Here is a 16,809-nt window from a genome sequence, read left to right as displayed (position 1 = left end):
GGCTAAATGTCTCACAGGAAGTACACTGAGCCTTCTACTTTCATAAAAAGGAATGCAATATAAGTTAAAAAAAAAAAAAAAAAAAAAAGATTTTGAGTTCACTTTTTTCGAATTTTGAGGGCAAAAATGATTTGAATCCATTTTGGAATAAGGCTTTAATATAATGACTATACTTTCCAGACACACTGTAAAATGCAGCCTGCAGCCTCCACCTACATCTCCTCATTAAATCTAACGAAGGCGTAATTAGGCCTGGGCCATTGTTCCTGTCATGGATCCAGCTGGGTGATCAAAAGAAGCATGCCAGCTCCTGACATGAATCAACCAATGGACGACATTAAAATATTGCCGCCGCCGCGTCGTCCCGACAACACGGACGCCATACTTCTTTGATAGTCCCAAGGTTTCCCGTCATGCTTTTTTTTCCAAATGACAATCATCCTTGTCATTTTAGAAATCACTTAGCACTCTCTCGCCTATCGGGAGATCATGAGGTGTGGACGTATCTATTATTCTGAAAGCAGAGTCGAGATCCAGCGGGCTGTCTGTCTACGAGGCTGACAGGCGTAGCGACAGCCAGAATTTCAACAGACAGACGACTCTCGGGTATTTGGTGGTGCAAAAGTTTTTTGTTTTGTTTTTTTACCTAACTAGTACCTAAATTGTAATGCTCGCAAATTTTTGCTGTAGCAAGGGTTCACAGTATCAACTGTTTCCTACCTCCTGATTGGCTGCTGTAAGCTCCTCCTCCAAGGCAGACACCCTCTCCAGCGACACTCGCAGTCGCTCTCGCACCTGCAACAGCAACATAATGTCGATAATGTCACTCAACTCAACTCAACTCACTCATCTTGTGCACCTTCTCGTCGAGGGCTTTGTGGTGTTCAAACAAGGACTTGAGAGCCTTGAGGACTTCCACCTCGCTGGAGACCCCCGAGGGAGACTGCGCCTGCCTCTTGACCACTGTCATGCGCAGTGAGCGCTCGTGTCGGGACACCAGACATTCCAGATGCTCCAACAGCAACTGCACAAAGGAGGAGGGGCTCTTTACTGCCACCTCAATCGTCTGGAATCATTTGAAAACGTGGAATGCGAGACGAGAGCTCACCCTCGTGTTGTTCCTCTCGGCCTTCAGCTCCGAGATCTCCTCTTCCTTCTCCAGCAGCTGCTCCCGGCAGGCATTGAGCTCCTTGGTGAGGGCCGCAAACTCCTAAACAAGAACGAGAGAAGAGATGTGAAAAGAAGCTGAAGTTCCTGACAAGTTTGGCACAAAAAGCTGACGATCAATATAGTTTAAGACTGGATGCTGCATGGAATTTGCCCCCAGGTGGAATATTCAGGAGTTGTTGTTTCATAGTATCAGCATATTTATGAAGTGCATGTTTCGCTGTCATGTGACGTACGCTAGTGAATGCCTGACAGGAGTACATGCTGTGATAGATGAGAACTCTCATAGAAAACATTTTCTCATCTCATTACAATACTTCACTAGTTACTGTACTTGTTTGGATCTACATCAATCAGAAAGATGGGACAAAAATGGGAGGAAAAGTTTATTCATTCAGACATGGATTGGGACTGGATTTTGCAAGTGAACAGATGATGAATCCTCCTTCATAATAGATAAGAGCCTACTAGATCAAGCGTAGGAGGAGGCTAAAGCTAAATTACACGGTCCATGGTAGATGCATCGTATGAGTGTCCAAACATTTATTGTTTGACGGCATCATACAAAAAAAAATGGAAGCATGCAAGGGCCACTTTGAATTTATTCGACTTTAATTTATTAAACATGCAAAAGTCATTCAAATAAGAAATTATATATTGTTTATATTTTCTGGTGAATTTGATCAACTTAAAAATAGTTCAAATTTTGGGGTGGTCCACAACCCTGTATTGCACTAAACTAGATCCACCCCTGCATTGAACATCAACTAAAGTCACCAAACTCTTTTGAAGAATAATTGCAATTCTCATAAAAAATGTATTTCTTTTTTTTTTTTTTTTTTTTTTTAACTAACTAACCTTTCGGGCCATGTCAAATGTCATTTATATATGTATTATATACGCCGTAGGCCGCTGAAAAATGAATGGCGGGCCACAAATGGCCCCCGCACTGGAATTTGGACACCACTATCGTACTAATGTCATGCTCAAGTTTCCCGATTAAGAAAAAAAAAAGAACAACTTCAAACTCATGCCAGTTGAGCATAACAAAATTTCACTCCAACACATTGCAAAATGCACATTGAGCTGTTCCTCTAACACGCTGCATTATTCAGCAGCACCTTGACAAAGCGGCAAAATGTGAGTTTGTTTTCATCCGCCGTTGTTTATTCTGTCCCGCCTTGCGCAAACGCAGCCTGGCGAATTGTTATCCCCGGGAAGCCAATAACCTAAAAATGGAATCGTGACGGCCGCCCGGAGGAAATACGAGATGGTGTCGAATGTGCTGCGGTAAAAAAAAAAAAAAAAAAAAAAAAAAACTCGCTGGGAATCACAAGGCCATTAGATATGAGAAGACCCTTGGGAGAAGGGGAGGGAGATGGGATGCATCCCGACAATCCGGAGGCCTGGAACACTGCGATGATACAAGGGTAAAAAAAAACCTCACTATCGGGCCTTGTACAGTCCAGCAAGAGGTTAGAATTCATCATAATGGTGTCCCACTCTTCCTCTTATGCCTGATCAAATGCTTCCTCCAGCCGGCGTGTTGTTGTTTTGAAAGGGCAACAGGTTAAAGATGATGCAGGATGCACCTGTTGGTATGCTGACTTGCCAGGTTTGGTCCATTTACCCCCGCAGGTCCGATGGTCTGTGACAGTGGTCAACACACATTAGCGTCACACGGACCGATGCTACCAATAGCTGGCATTTGGGGAAAGGTCGATAGCAGGACCGAATCAAAACAACTCAATAGAGATCCTGACGTCACATGACTTTCTCTGAACACGCCCACCTGTGGCAGGAAATTATTAGCGTAGCGTTAATGGGCTACAATGGCGTGGAGTTCGAAAACTAGCGTTTATTTGTCAACTTTCTGCCCAAGTCACTTTGATGAAAAGGACATGAAAAAATGCACAAGGTCGACCATTTTGGATTGTCGATGAAGTGTCAGGAGTTTTTTTTTTTTCCAATTTGGCAGCACTGCTAATGTGGAATTACCCCTCTCTTGCCGGTGAGTGCTTTCAAATCTGATCATACAAAGGCTTTACAAGTTCGTTCAATCCGGATTTATTTCCCATTTATGTGTGCTCAAAGTGTCATAGAAGTTGGTAGTTTCACGCAAGTCTTAGTAGTGTTATTTAGGCACGTTAGCAGTTGTTAAATCAGCCGCGGCCGCCGTCATTTATACCGTAAAAAGTCTTCTTTAGTGTTTATCAGTTATTAAATTCAACTGTGTAATATCTATTAAACGGTAGCAGCACAAATGAACGAAACAGATTATTTCCCCCACATTTTGCGTATGCTAACAGTTAGCATCTGCTGATTTAGCCACCATGTATAAAGTGGTCCATTGGCTACGCATTGATTCCTGTTTTGGTAGCCTGGAGCATGCTCGATCCTTTTTTTTCCCGCCTCTTCTTGTTGTGGAAGTTGGTCCACAACAGCTGTCAATCTTTGTTCAAATGTGGCGTTTGCCATTTACTCAACGTGGCAGATGCATTTTGTAACATGCCAAAATGGTTACACTAACGGCCATTTTGGAACGCGTGATGTCAACGTCAGGATTACATTCAATCAGAAAAGTTACAGCATGATAAGAAACTTACACGATTTGATAGAACTATAAATGCTGCTTTCAGGGAAAGTAAGAAGTGAGACTTTTCCGAGTTCAAACCAGGAAGTGTGGACGGGAACGCCCCCTTTAACTCCAAAATCCCATTTGCGAAGTGACGTCGCTCTACAATGGCGAAATTGTGAGAAGGCAAGTTTGTTGGAGGTCAAAATATGTTTTGTTATGAGGACCAAAATAAAATAAAATAAAAAAACAACTTATCACTATCTGCAATTTTATTTTTTTACTTTCACTTGGAACATTTTCACGTCGGAACTGGGAAGAGCCAACTGGGATCAATACGACTTCCATCAATGCTGCATAAGGGAACAGAGAAAATGACTTTTTCTGCTCGGGGTTTGCCAGTTCCTTTCTGGGTGGAGACGGATATCCGGAGCGCTGCCAGGAAAACCTCCTGACAGCTCTGAGGTTTTTGTCAGTATCGTGTCAAGGGCTGCCAACTCCAATGTCACGATTGGACGGGCACGGGCCCAAAAGAAAGGGGCTCCAGGGAGAGGGGGTGCGCCAACTCCCAAATGCGAATGTTGCAGGGTGCTGCATTTAAAAAGTTGGGTCATGTCTGTCCTCAAATGTATTTTACGTGAAATACGAGGTGTGTTGAGTACATGGGTGCGCAGCAGGGGTGAGTCGATGCTAATCAGCTGGTGTGAGCCGCTCGCAGCTTGGCTCCGACCCGACGGGGAATCCTAGCCTACAAAAAGATGCTATTTATAGCCTGCTTCCCCCCCCTTTCATTTACACTTTTACTGGCTTCCCCATGAAAAATACATTTAGAATCAAAATAATCCCCAATTAAAAACAGAAATCTGAGCAGTTTGGCCAAATTCCACGGATGATTTACTTCCTAACGACGGCACCTCGGGCAGAACAAAAAGAGCATCTCCTCATCCACATCCCACCGCGCTCATCACCGTGGCAACCGGAGCTCTGTTACCATAGTGAAGGATGTAACCGCGAGGAAATCTGTGTGACTTGTGTTGGAAGTTTGTCAGCAGCATTAAAGAGGGGTTTGAAAACTTTTTGGGGTCCAAGGCCAGAGATTTGCCCAAGGACTCTCATAATCCAATCCATGCCATACAAATTTAAAAAAAAAAAATGAAATTTGAGAAAAATGTTACGATAACAAAATAATATTTTTTTTTATCCAGATGAATTCTTTGCCGATTCTAAAAATAAACAGGAAAAAAAATTCCGACATGTTGGCAGTTTGTGTTGGGAATAACATGAAAGACACTGTAGCCAAAATTAGATCCTCGATTCCCATCTGTGCAAGCTTTCTAAGAACCACGTCAGAAGTTATTCCAGTCATCCGTACAAAAATAGAGCCAGGAAAATCTGCACTTAGATTTCCTTTTCCCGCTGACATTGGTAAAGCCAAGGGGCCTCAAACGCACCCCCTCAATAAGTCTTTAAAGTATCTCCCTCTGAATTATTCACACAACCACTTGAAGCATCACGCCATGTTTACATATGCTATGTTAGCGAAGACTTAGCTAGTTGGCTTACATCCTGGGCCTGCAAAAGACCAGTGACCATATTCCGAAAGATTAGGTTAGCTATCAATTTGAGGGTCCATTGTAGACCACTAAATTCCATTTCCAGACTTACTGAGCATAACATAATATTGCACCTTTATTATTATGTCACTGTCTTGTACCAATGTTGACGGATGATCGCTACACAAGTACATGAACAATAACGTCAATTTTGGTGGCTTTCCCACTACGGCATTCTGGCAGAAACCCATGGGTGCGGCCCAGCCAGATTGCCTGCAAGAGACTGTCTGTCGCCACGGCAACGGAGGGTGGAAGGGCAGGTGCACCCCCCCGCTTCCTGAGGGGTGTCATCATGAGGTTCGGGTCAGATAAAATCAAATTGTCATCTTGGCTGTCGCAGACATTTCAATGTTAGAAAATCTTCTAGGGCGGGTGAGATGCACGAAATTAATATGTACACACATATGGAGGTAAAATAAGAGATTGATTCAGATCAATATATCTATGAACAACTAAGCAATCAGTCAAACGAGTGCAAAAAAAAAAAAAAGTCATCATGGGTGGATCCATTTTCTTTATCACCCTGCTGTGCTTTTGTGTCACGTTCCTTGTAAACAACAGGGCTAGCCGCTACATGCTATCTCATCTGACGTCCACTCACATGCATGGACAATTTACAATGGTGGAGAAAACTGGAGAATGACGTCCTCTTATTTAAGGGACAATTTACTTTCTCAGCCATGTCTCCCTAATGGAGTTCGTCGCATCTATTGATCGCTCGCCGCCGCTTTTCCCAATCTGGGCAAAAGGTCATCAGCACCAGCAGCAGATTCTCGACCAGCGCTAACAGCACATTTTAGGACCACTCGCAGCACTTTAACGAGAAGACGGAGGCGATATCTCGCCACGCAAAAGCAAAGGCGGCGTAATTGAACATATCGGGAGTTTTATGAGCCTTGCATTATTCACAAGGGCGGTGGGGCTGCTGTCATAACGCCGCAATGACACAGCAAGAGAGCTTGTAACACAGCAACAAAAGCTGACGACCATTGCCAAACACAGCGCCAGTTAATCCAGCCATGAGAATCTCGGGGAACGGAAGAGGAGGGGGTGTTTTAGTATAAGAGTTAATGACAGACATCCCCCGGCGCTCCCTTTATGATGCCCATAAAATAAAAGAGCCATGGAGGAGCAACGCATATTTCCTGTTTCAGCACCGTGGACAGCGAGGGGGGCGCTAAGGACCGCCTTCCTCCTCCCCCTGGATGAGTGGAGAGAAGGCAACGTGGAGTCAGGAAACAGACCGTCTGTTTTGGAATCTATCAGTGGAGAAGACAAGATAGATTTGGGAACAATTTTTTTTTTTTTTTTTTGGGGGGGAGTTTTTCCTCAACATCCGTCCTGGCTTACTTGTTCCTGCTTTGTGTGATTGACCTTCACCATCCAGTCGTTTGTCCACAAACTGGAATGCAATCAATGATTGTCATAATTGTTATATCCCCTAATTGAACGCATCCCCAAGTCACTTAAAGCTAACTATTTAGCATATCAAGGACATATATGAAGCAATGGAGCCGAGGAGGGTGCGCATGGGGCTCTTGCATTCGAAAGCTCGCTCATCCTTTTAATCGCAGTGGAATCCATCAAAGTGGGTCAAACTGCATTGCCCATCTGCCCCGCACGGATTTTAAACGCTGATTAAAAAAAAAACAAAAAAAAACAAGATAGAAAATAGGGCAAACGCCTCCTTCAGCGTGCACAGTCAAGAGACCAGCGCCGCGTGTGCAATGACACGTGTGTCATGCAAACAAACCAAAAAGGTCAAACGCTTTCAATCTGTGTCTCTGATTGCATCGATCACGTCTGCCCTCATTTGCATACAGACACCTTTCGCTTCAATCTATCACGCAGCACAAATAGCTAGGCTAACAGCCATGGAGCATGAATGTCAGTCTGGCGCATGCACGTTTGATTGACAGCTGTCAGAGATGGGCATTTGGAGTTCAAGGTCGAACCTGTGCTGATTCTGTATGTCTGTACGTTCAAATACTACAAAACCAGATTTCATCCAGTTTGGCAGATAGCAAAAAGTTCTTCAAAAAGAGACCATGTGTGCTTGCTGTAAGCTGTTAATTGAAGTTTCCAAAATGAATACGCAATAAAGACAATTACATGTTGTATTCTACTTAAGCAGACACATAGCTTCATCTCACAAACATCTGTTAGCTTAATGCTAACACAAAAGCAAACCACTCCAAATGGACTAACAAGTAGCATTACTGTTTTTTTGTTTGTTTTTTTATTAGACTTATAAGATGTAATGGATTCATCAAGTATCGGCATAGACGACTACTCAAATGTGAGTGGTTGTATTTGTCCTGGGTTTAAAAGTCATTTCACCTCCAACTGCTTCAAGACACGACTCATCAACAATGTTTTCCGTACAGGAAGTAGCTTCGCTTCTCCTGTGGTTTGTTGACTACCCGAATTTCCTTCGAGCGCATCCAAGTTAGCAATTAAAGAGAATTCAATTACAAAATGGAGGCGCTGTGCTGTGGCGGAGATGATGAAGATATTCATCTCCGTCAGTGTGCCCCCAACCCCCCTCACATCCCCTTAGGCTGTGTGCAAACATGTTGCCATGCCAGAAGTGTCAGAGGAGGAGGATTGTGCAGCTGTGTCTACACGCCTCCTCCTCGTATTCGGGTTCACGCACAATATCTGCGCCTCATGCAGGAAATCAGCAAATTCCCCATGATGAGTGGACTCCTTCACCCACAACAACTTGGACTAATATATATTTGGGCTGTCAAAGTTAAAGCGTTAATAGATTAATTAATCACAGAAAATTGTCGTATTAATCACGTATTAACGCAAATTAATTGCACTATATTTTTGGACTTGAGCCTTGAAGGTAACCGCGGATGGTTACGTTGAAGGCTGTGCAGGTCAGTGATGAGGTCAATGCACGGCATTTCCTACGCCTGTTGTTCCAAGATGAGCGGGGTGACTCCAGTTGATTTGCTCGGGGCATTTTTTAAAGCGAAATTTCCCACCGACGGGACTTGAGATAAAACAAAACTAATTTGCGTTGAATTAATAATTGCTGAATTGCACCCAGTTGATATGATGCTGTTACCAAGTTTTCGTCAGTATTTAGCACGTTCTTTGCAATATAATTGCTGAATTGCACCCAACTGATATGATGCTGTTATGTTTTGAGCAATACACGCATGCATGCAATAGCGTATATGCATTTAATCAATGTTTGCAAATGACGTTCAGATAATTAAATTCATTAATGTCAAAATATTACGGTATTTTGTATTTTATATTACGCAAGTAATTTAGCTGATTAATCGTGATTAATCAAAATTAAAAAGTGTGATTAATCAGATTAAAAATTTTAATCGTTTGCCAGCACTCATATATATATATATATATATATATATATATATATATATATATATATATATATATATATACATATGCAAAAGTACTGTAAATGTAACGAAACATCCACCACAACTCTTCCAATACAAGGCAATCAATAATGTCGGGAGGTGGCTTCATTGGCATGCATGCACGCACATGGAGATCAATGCATGTTGTCCCAAACAAAACAAAGCTGCATGTATGCTGAACAACAACAAAAGGTATAAAGACGTGTCAAGTGTCTGCAGAAGATCTCTCGAAAGTATACAAGATAACAAGAATGCACTTTTTCACCACATGAATAATTCCACATTACGTCGAGTTCTTCATCAAGTCAAAGCTCAGATGTATTATTTACACGTGCAAGTGTCATCAATTCTCTTTACTGTATAATTTAGTCGGGAGATTCCGTGTCAAAGTCACGTGACTTGCCTGGAAGGTGTAGAACCTGGTGCCGTTGGGCGGGTGCGCCTTGGGGGAGTTGGTCCCCGCGCTCACGTCCGAGAAAATCATAATCCCGCCCGCCACTCGCCACTTCAAAATCCCGGATCAGGGCATGACCGACGTCGAGCAAACAAAAGACCAAACGAAAAGGAGGGGGAATCAACACAATCAGCACGCGCGCGCGCGCACTAGGCGGCGCTGGCAGAAGCGGCGGCGTGCTCGCGCGAGCCGCCCAAAAGCCGAGAGCCCGAAGCGGAACCGCGCCAATCAGGTTCCATGGTGACACAGAGACGCCCCCGGCTCGGACTGACGCTGCTGAGGCGGCAGCGGCGGCGGTTCTGCGCGGATTAAGCACGACCCAGCAACCAACAGCCACCCCCCCCCTTCCCCACTGACCCCTCCCCTCCCCCACTACCCCTCTTCCTCCTCACGAACCAATCAGCTGGGAGAGCATCACAACAAGACACGGGGTCGGCTACATCATTACAATTACAGTACAACATACAGTAGGCTACATCAATAATTATGCATTAATAATAACAAAAAATAAATAAAGATTTTGCAACAGAGATACTAGTATTGTCAGTCATGTTCAGTTGGATTTCAAAAAGTACAATGAAAGGTAAAAATGTAGCTAAAAAAAACAACAAAAACTGTACTGTACAATGGAAGAATGCTGTCCTGTGCATGCCTCAGCAACAGGTGGCGCCAGAGCCCCAAGCTTTGCTCTACCCTATTAAAGAAATTCAATGAATAAATACTCATTTAACATCTACTTTAGATTTTAAAAATATAGCCCTAACACAAAATTAAAAATATATATATTTTAATTGCTAAAATTATACAATTTCATCTGTTTTTGATTTGTTTTAAATAAAAAAAAACAATACATAACTATTAAAATAAATAAATTAATAATTTGAAATTGAAATCTGACAACAATAAAACACAAAATAAACAAAAGAAAATAAAAGGAAATGGAAGTTACAAAGAAATTCCATGTTGCGGAATTACATTCACAGACCACATTAGGTAACTCCAGCACCATATGACAACATTGGTGTGTTTAATTCTAACACACAGATTTCTAATATTTGGTGGTTGACACTGAAAACGTAGGAGCATTTAAGCTGGGGGGGGGGGGGGAAGTTTGACTCTTATTGACGCCATTCATCTTGCAGGAGTTTGTCTCATTTTTTGTTTGCAGCAAGTACACCACAAAAAAACATTTCCTCCTCTCCTCCCACTGCTGCTCTCTACTTTATTTGCAACTTGGGCCTCATCAGTCTTGCGATTGACGACCAGGCGGGAGGAGGAAGATGAGGCAATCTCATAAGTTCCTCATTAACGCCCCCTCATGAAGGCTTGAGCTCACATAAAAAAATAAAATAATAATAAAAAAAAATAACAGTGGGACCTTTCTTCTTGCTGGTGAGTCTAATAAGGTTTGGAGATGAAAACGCTGGGAAAATTTGAACATAAATCCACATTAGTCCCCAAAATGTGGTTAGGGAGCCTGCAAAAGAGAGTTACATAACTAAAATTGCACCTGGTGCATTTTTGTCATGAAGATTCTCCGTGAAATTAAGGAAAATGTGGGGGAACATTGTTCTATTTGTGCTGTTTTTCAATATGCTCTATGAACAAAGTTTTGCTTATTTGTGCTCACTAATAGGCAGTTTGGGATACAAAAACTCCTTGGTGGAGGTTATTTGGAATCATTCAGTACTACGGTGCACTTTGAAAGCCCAATGGCGTCCTCTGCTGGAGAACATTGACACAGAAACCGTTCACTTCCTGATAACGCCAAGATAATCCAGTTTTAAAATTCTGTATTGAGGATGAAATCAGTTAATTTAAGGATTTTTTTTTTTAAGATTAATTTTCAAGGTTTTGCAAGGCATCCAGAGTATAGTTAAAATAATCAGTCCTATCATGTAAATAGTGTACAGAATATATATATATATATATATATATATATATATATATATATATATATATATATATATATATACAATACATGCAGTAAATACAGATATGAAAAATAATGTTTGGAATAGCACGGGAAGAAGATATTAATATAGAAGAATAGCTTTGAAAAGTGTATGCACTTTATGAATTATTCAGTAATTGCACTTATTTTTCTGAATCTGCATTTTAAAGTATTTTTATACAAAAATGCAAGTACATAGGTGTAGATTTAAAAAAAAATGTCTGACCAAAAAAAGGCTTTCTAGAAAAGGTAAGAAACGACGTACTGTAGGCTAGATCTAAGTGTAATACCTAATCTGGCCACAAGATAGCAGCATCCAACTGGAAACCAAACTGCATGCTCAGTTCTTTAAAAAACAAAGATTCTTTTTGTTGAAGAAAAACAGTAGAGGTCCTAAAGCACCACCTGACTGTTTAGCTTTATTCTTGTATCATCTGTCAACGGTGAAAAAACAAAAAGTTTTAAAGTTAAAAATATGTGGTGGCTTACTCGCGTCTTGCTATTCTTAGATGCAACATCGAAGATTGGAAAGATGCTAGGATTTCATTTCTCCCCTAAAAATAGCCTGCCACTGAGAATGTTTGTTCCTAAACGGCGATCATGCTAATTGTGCTAATGCACACTAACACACATCTTGTGTTCCTCGTCTGACTGCCGCTTGTTATAAAAAGATTATTTAGGCCTTGAGCTCATGCTAATCGTGCTAATCCAGCTTGCGTGACGAGTTACGGCGAACAAAAGTCATCTTTGTTTCATCCCTCGAGCTGTCATGGGTCTAATGTGCAACTAATGCTAAAAAGAGGACAACTAGTATGGCTATGTCAGAAAAATCAACTGTTAAGCCAGTTAAATAATGCTTTGCCACCATCTTGTGGCATCTTGGTACCAAGGAACTATGTTGAAATTAGTTAAGGGCCTTCATTTAGACTATAGTAGTGTTTTTGTTCCTGTCTTGTGGCTTCTGTAGGGAATTCTAAACCTTTTTAGTGGAGATGTTAAATACTTTGGTTCTTTGCAGCAAAGCTTGGTTCGGTGTACTGGATATCAGTGAGTCAGGAACTTCAAAATGGTGATTTAAAAAAAAAGGGAAAAAAAAGTAATTTTTACAGGTTGCAAAATATACTACAGTCCTCACACTTTTGGTGCATTTTCCCAAATCAAATAATCTGTAAGACACTTCTTTTCATGGCTAATGTTATCAAATGAGTTTGAAGTGATATAAAAGTGTCCGGGGGATTTTAGTTTGTGGCATATTTTAGGAACTACACCAATAAAAACAAAAAATCACTTTGGGTGGGCGGTCATCACTTGCAAACATCACAGTAATTCATCTTTGGTGGTGTATCACCAGAGGCGACGTTTGGCCGCGACCTACTTTTTATTTTTTTGTAGCTGTCACTCACGCAGCCGTGTGTCATACCGCTGCCTCTCTCACACACGCGAGAACCTTCCGCAGAGCTTCATGTCTTTCCAACTAACCAATTAGCACGCAAAGGTGGCGTTTACATCCATTCGCGCGCAATTAACGGCAGCGGAAACACCCGCTGATCCATTAGCTCGACAGGAAGTGGCCGACCAAGTAAGAGCTGATGATTTGAGAATGTTCTGTATCTCTAATCGGGCCATGTCATGCACCACATCGCTATATTCACTGACAAGTGGATTTGGGTGGCTTGGTGATGAAATGCGACATTGGATATCATTTAGCAGGCTAGTGGTATCTAAATTGTGAAAGCATTAAGAATCAAAGGTACAATAACAGCCTCCTCTTTCCTATCCCTGCGGCTCTTTTGAGTCCCAACCTGTGACACTCACATGCCGCTGCCAATTAAGGCCCTCGGCTGCGGTCACACGCCTCTTTGTAAGGCAAAAACAATGGCAACATTTTGCTAAGTGCTGTGCGAATGACTCGCCGCTGCGGTGAAGAAGCTGCCACGGGACTACAAGATTTATTTTATTTTTTTTTAAGGTGGGGAAATGATGGTTTTCCATTGGTTGCCTAAATAGCTGTTCTTGCTGCTTTGGTTGTAAATGTCGCGAAAATTATTTTGTGTGCTCTTTATGTAAAAACAGAAGCATCTTAAGCTCACAGATGAGAAATTGTAAAGTATCCGCCAAATTAAGCCCGGTATTGATATTTACTTTTTTTTGGGATAGCTAGAAATTGCTAATAATTTCATTATTCTCCCACTCCTGGCTGTTTTACTGGATTTTGGCCCACAGAATATTGTGTTCTATTACTATAAAATGTGGAACCTACCAAAAGAAAGATTTGAGTCTCTTCTTTCATCAGGAAAAAAAAAAAAAAGGATATTTCTATCCGTTTCCGTTTTGCAGCAATTAGTATTAGAATATAGCCAAGTTTCATTATTATTCACAAATCTGTTTAAAACTGTGGGGAAAACAGTTTTGTTGCAGCATGGCCATGGTTGATACTCTGATGCCACCTTGTAATAACTACCATTTTTTCTGTGCCATTCTCCTCAATTAAGAGGCTGCATCAAAGCCTTCTGTATGCTCTAGCATATAAAAAAAAACAAAAAACAAAACAAAACATATAATACGTCTTTGGAACACTGGTCATATTTGTAATAGAGCATATTTGTACATTTTTGGGAGAAAAGGAGTGCAAATAAAAATCGTTTGGTCCAAAATAAACTTGCACAATTACAGTTTTTCAACTAAATTTATTTGTCCTAATATTTTTTATGTTTAAACATTTTCTTGTTTCGCACCAAAAAACAAATGATCGTCCGAATCACGATTTCAATTAATACCAAATGAATCGTGATTAATATTTTCTTCATAATCGAGCAGCTGTAGGTAAAAAGAAACAAAAAATGTGATTTACTAACCACCACAAGGAGGCTAACAATGATTAATTAGACTTCTTAGTCTATTGAGCATCTATGCTAAATGTCGGTAAATTGCTTCCATTGTTTTGTTTTGTTTTAAAACATAAAAAAGGTCTTAAACGCGAGGGTGTGTGGCTGGACTGCCACTTCCTCCGTAATGACTCAGAAGATGCTAATCCTAGCCTTAGCCTAGCTAGCATTGACCAATTGGCCCAAATGCTTGATGACACTCATTCCCACAATGACGTGCGTTTCCCCCACATTTTGGTACGCTTTAACGTTCATTTGTTTGTCAGCGTTAATCAACAGTCAAAGCCTAAACGAGCGTGTGGCTCTTTCCCATCTGTTGTCACGCGAGCCGGAGCTAATCGACACGTTCGGGAGCTACAACGCTAGCATGGCGCTCTAATTCCAAGCCTCTGATTATATCCTCTTCTTCTTGAAGCTGCAGGAAATGATGCTCCCATACATGGGCTAATCTTCTCTTTGAAAAGGAAGTCAGGCTGTGATTATCTACAGTGTGTCTAACATCAATTCACAACCACCTCCAGCTGGTGGCCGGGAAAACCCGTCAACAGCAAAGAGCTAATTATGTCAAGCCTGCCCACGGTAACGCCTGGTTGTTGTTCACGCCGTGTTAGCCCACCGTCACGTGATCGGGAGTGACATTCCCCGGCATGCTGGGATGGACGCCTGAGGTGGCGGGAGAAATATGGTCCGGGGGCCTTCACCTTGTTAGGCTTCAGCTTCAAACAGTATTTTTGCGTTAACCCCAAAAGCTAAAACGTTGACTGTTGAGTGGAAGCTGACATAGCTCCAAGCTATGATCCAGAAACTGTTAAATATTATTTTATATTACTGTCCAAAATGAATGGCTGTAACTTCTACGAACAACTTTGAACAAATATTGCTCCGCCCTCTCATTCAAAGCTTGTAGCAAGAGAACTAAAAATCCAAATTGATTAGTTTTTCCAGCAAACAAGCTGGAGGGGGAAAAAAAACAAACATGAAAAGGTGAAGTTTTAAATAGTAAATCGTGCGGGACATTATTGTATTGTTATCCCCTGGGATGGGGGGCTTGTAGTCCCTAGAATACAATGCAAGTGAGAGACAACGAGAGAGACGGAGAGAGAGCGTTAGCGAGAGAGTCCTTGTCCCCTCAGCTGCTGCTGATGACATCATGCTCTATTCCTGGCATTCAAGTGGAGCATTCAGAGGCGAAGAGATTCGCGAGGACCGACCCAGCGACTGATCTCAGACCAGGTCAGGTCATCATTTCCCAGTGAGCAGTTTGATCAGCTACTACGTCAGGTTTTCGCGGAAAATATGCACCAATATGTCAGCAAATACAATTGAGGGGATATAGTAAAGTTTGACAAATAACACATTGGCTGCCATAGATGGCTATAGACGTCAAAGATGAATTTTTACTGGGCTGACAGTGAATGAAATCAATTGAATGATTTCTCAACAGCACACACGATGCGATCCATGACAGGTCAAGATTAGAACTTAAGTTTTGTGTTTTATGGGAAGCCATCAAACTCAATCTGTCTGGTATGCTTGACACTAATTTGCTGGACTTTGTATAAAAGAGCTTGGCTGATTGATGGAATGTCCAAATTGAGTCTAAATGACTTGTATAGGGCAACATAGCAGACTTCCTCTGTTTTATCTGGCATGGCTTCCTGAGACTTTTTCAAGGGTTGACTCATGACAGACATGTCCAGCAAGTTTCACGTTGCTAAGTCAAACTGGCTTTGAGGGCTGAATTTCCCCTCAAAATCCTGTGGTTTACTTTACTTCGCCTTTTTTTTGCAGCACACACTGACACAAACACAAACCATTTTCCAACTTTGCTGAATCATGTTCCTCACACATGCTTCTTTCACAAAGCTCAATGAAGACTTTGGAACTTGTGTGCCGAACACTAATTGAGGACATCATAGATTAAAGCACGATCGTCCGCTCCCTCAGTCTAGCTCTCTGGGACTACCGATCTTTCTCCTTAACTAGGCCTTAACCTTTTCCACCGTATTGATTAGTCGCCTCTGTCGGGACCATTCCGGACACCGCTGAAGATTAAAGGCTCACTGAAACGCAAAAACAATCGATGCTTGTCAGAGAATAAACTACACAGCAGTGCTCCATCGCAGTCATCTTGGGGGGAGGGTCATGTGATGCTGAGGAAGGAAAGGCCAGCTGACAGACGCAGAGGGGAAGAATGAGGAAGCACAGTAGATCAAGATCCAGATTCTATCCCGGTCTGAATCCCTCCCGGGAGTCTGCGTAGTGGTACAGTCCACCCCTTGTGATGGGCATTAGGCGGACGACGTTTCAATTTATTTCCGTCCTACGTCTCGGGATTCTGACTGTGGCAGGATGGAACTGCACATTTGTGATGTATGAATATGTTCCCTCCAAACTTTTGTGTTGGTAAATATGGATACTCCTGATTGGAGTTCCCAAGGCAACCCATCTATCCCAGCTAAGAGAGTCTAGCTTTAGCACATTCGGGACACGTAACCGATACTAGCAGGAAGCAAAATGCTCTTTTAATGATTCCACAGAGGGGGTTGGGGTGGTGTGTGTATGTGTGTGTGTGTGTGTGTGTGTGTGGGGGGGGGGGGGGGGGGGGGGGGGGGGCTCCCTGAAGGCCCTTGGCGCGGCCCCTCCTCCTTCCAGTACAGTCGAGTGTTCAGCAGAGCGGCGCAGCCTGCGACAGCGTGATATCATACAAGCTAGCCTCCCCTCCACTGGCGTCCTTCGCCACAGTGCCTTTATTTC

The 16,809-nt window shown here is 42.2% G+C and overlaps 1 protein-coding gene across 9 annotated transcripts in view; it reads right to left on the bottom strand.

The window, feature by feature from the left end:
- The window catches only part of ppfia2 (PTPRF interacting protein alpha 2), a 43,977-nt gene that overhangs the window by 21,131 nt on the left and 6,037 nt on the right, over positions 1-16,809 (bottom strand). For 8 of the 9 annotated variants that reach the window (XR_013278999.1, XR_013278997.1, XR_013278998.1 and 5 more), the window contains 3 exons: positions 1,109-1,210; positions 860-1,024; positions 721-795 (listed from right to left, as the gene is read on the bottom strand). Coding sequence is in view for 6 of the 9 variants with exons in the window: in XM_077499778.1 (XP_077355904.1) it covers positions 721-795; positions 860-1,024; positions 1,109-1,210 (342 nt within the window). In the remaining 3 variants the exon portion in view is untranslated. Of the gene's footprint in view, positions 1-720; positions 796-859; positions 1,025-1,108; positions 1,211-9,162; positions 9,504-16,809 lie in introns of those variants that run through there. The other variant, XM_077499780.1, reaches the window with a different exon arrangement.

Source organism: Festucalex cinctus, chromosome 16 (assembly GCF_051991245.1).
Source record: "Festucalex cinctus isolate MCC-2025b chromosome 16, RoL_Fcin_1.0, whole genome shotgun sequence".
NCBI classification, from domain to species: Eukaryota; Metazoa; Chordata; class Actinopteri; order Syngnathiformes; family Syngnathidae; genus Festucalex; species Festucalex cinctus.
Note: the sequence above shows the minus strand (reverse complement) of the source record. Positions and strands in the feature narration are given on the sequence as shown.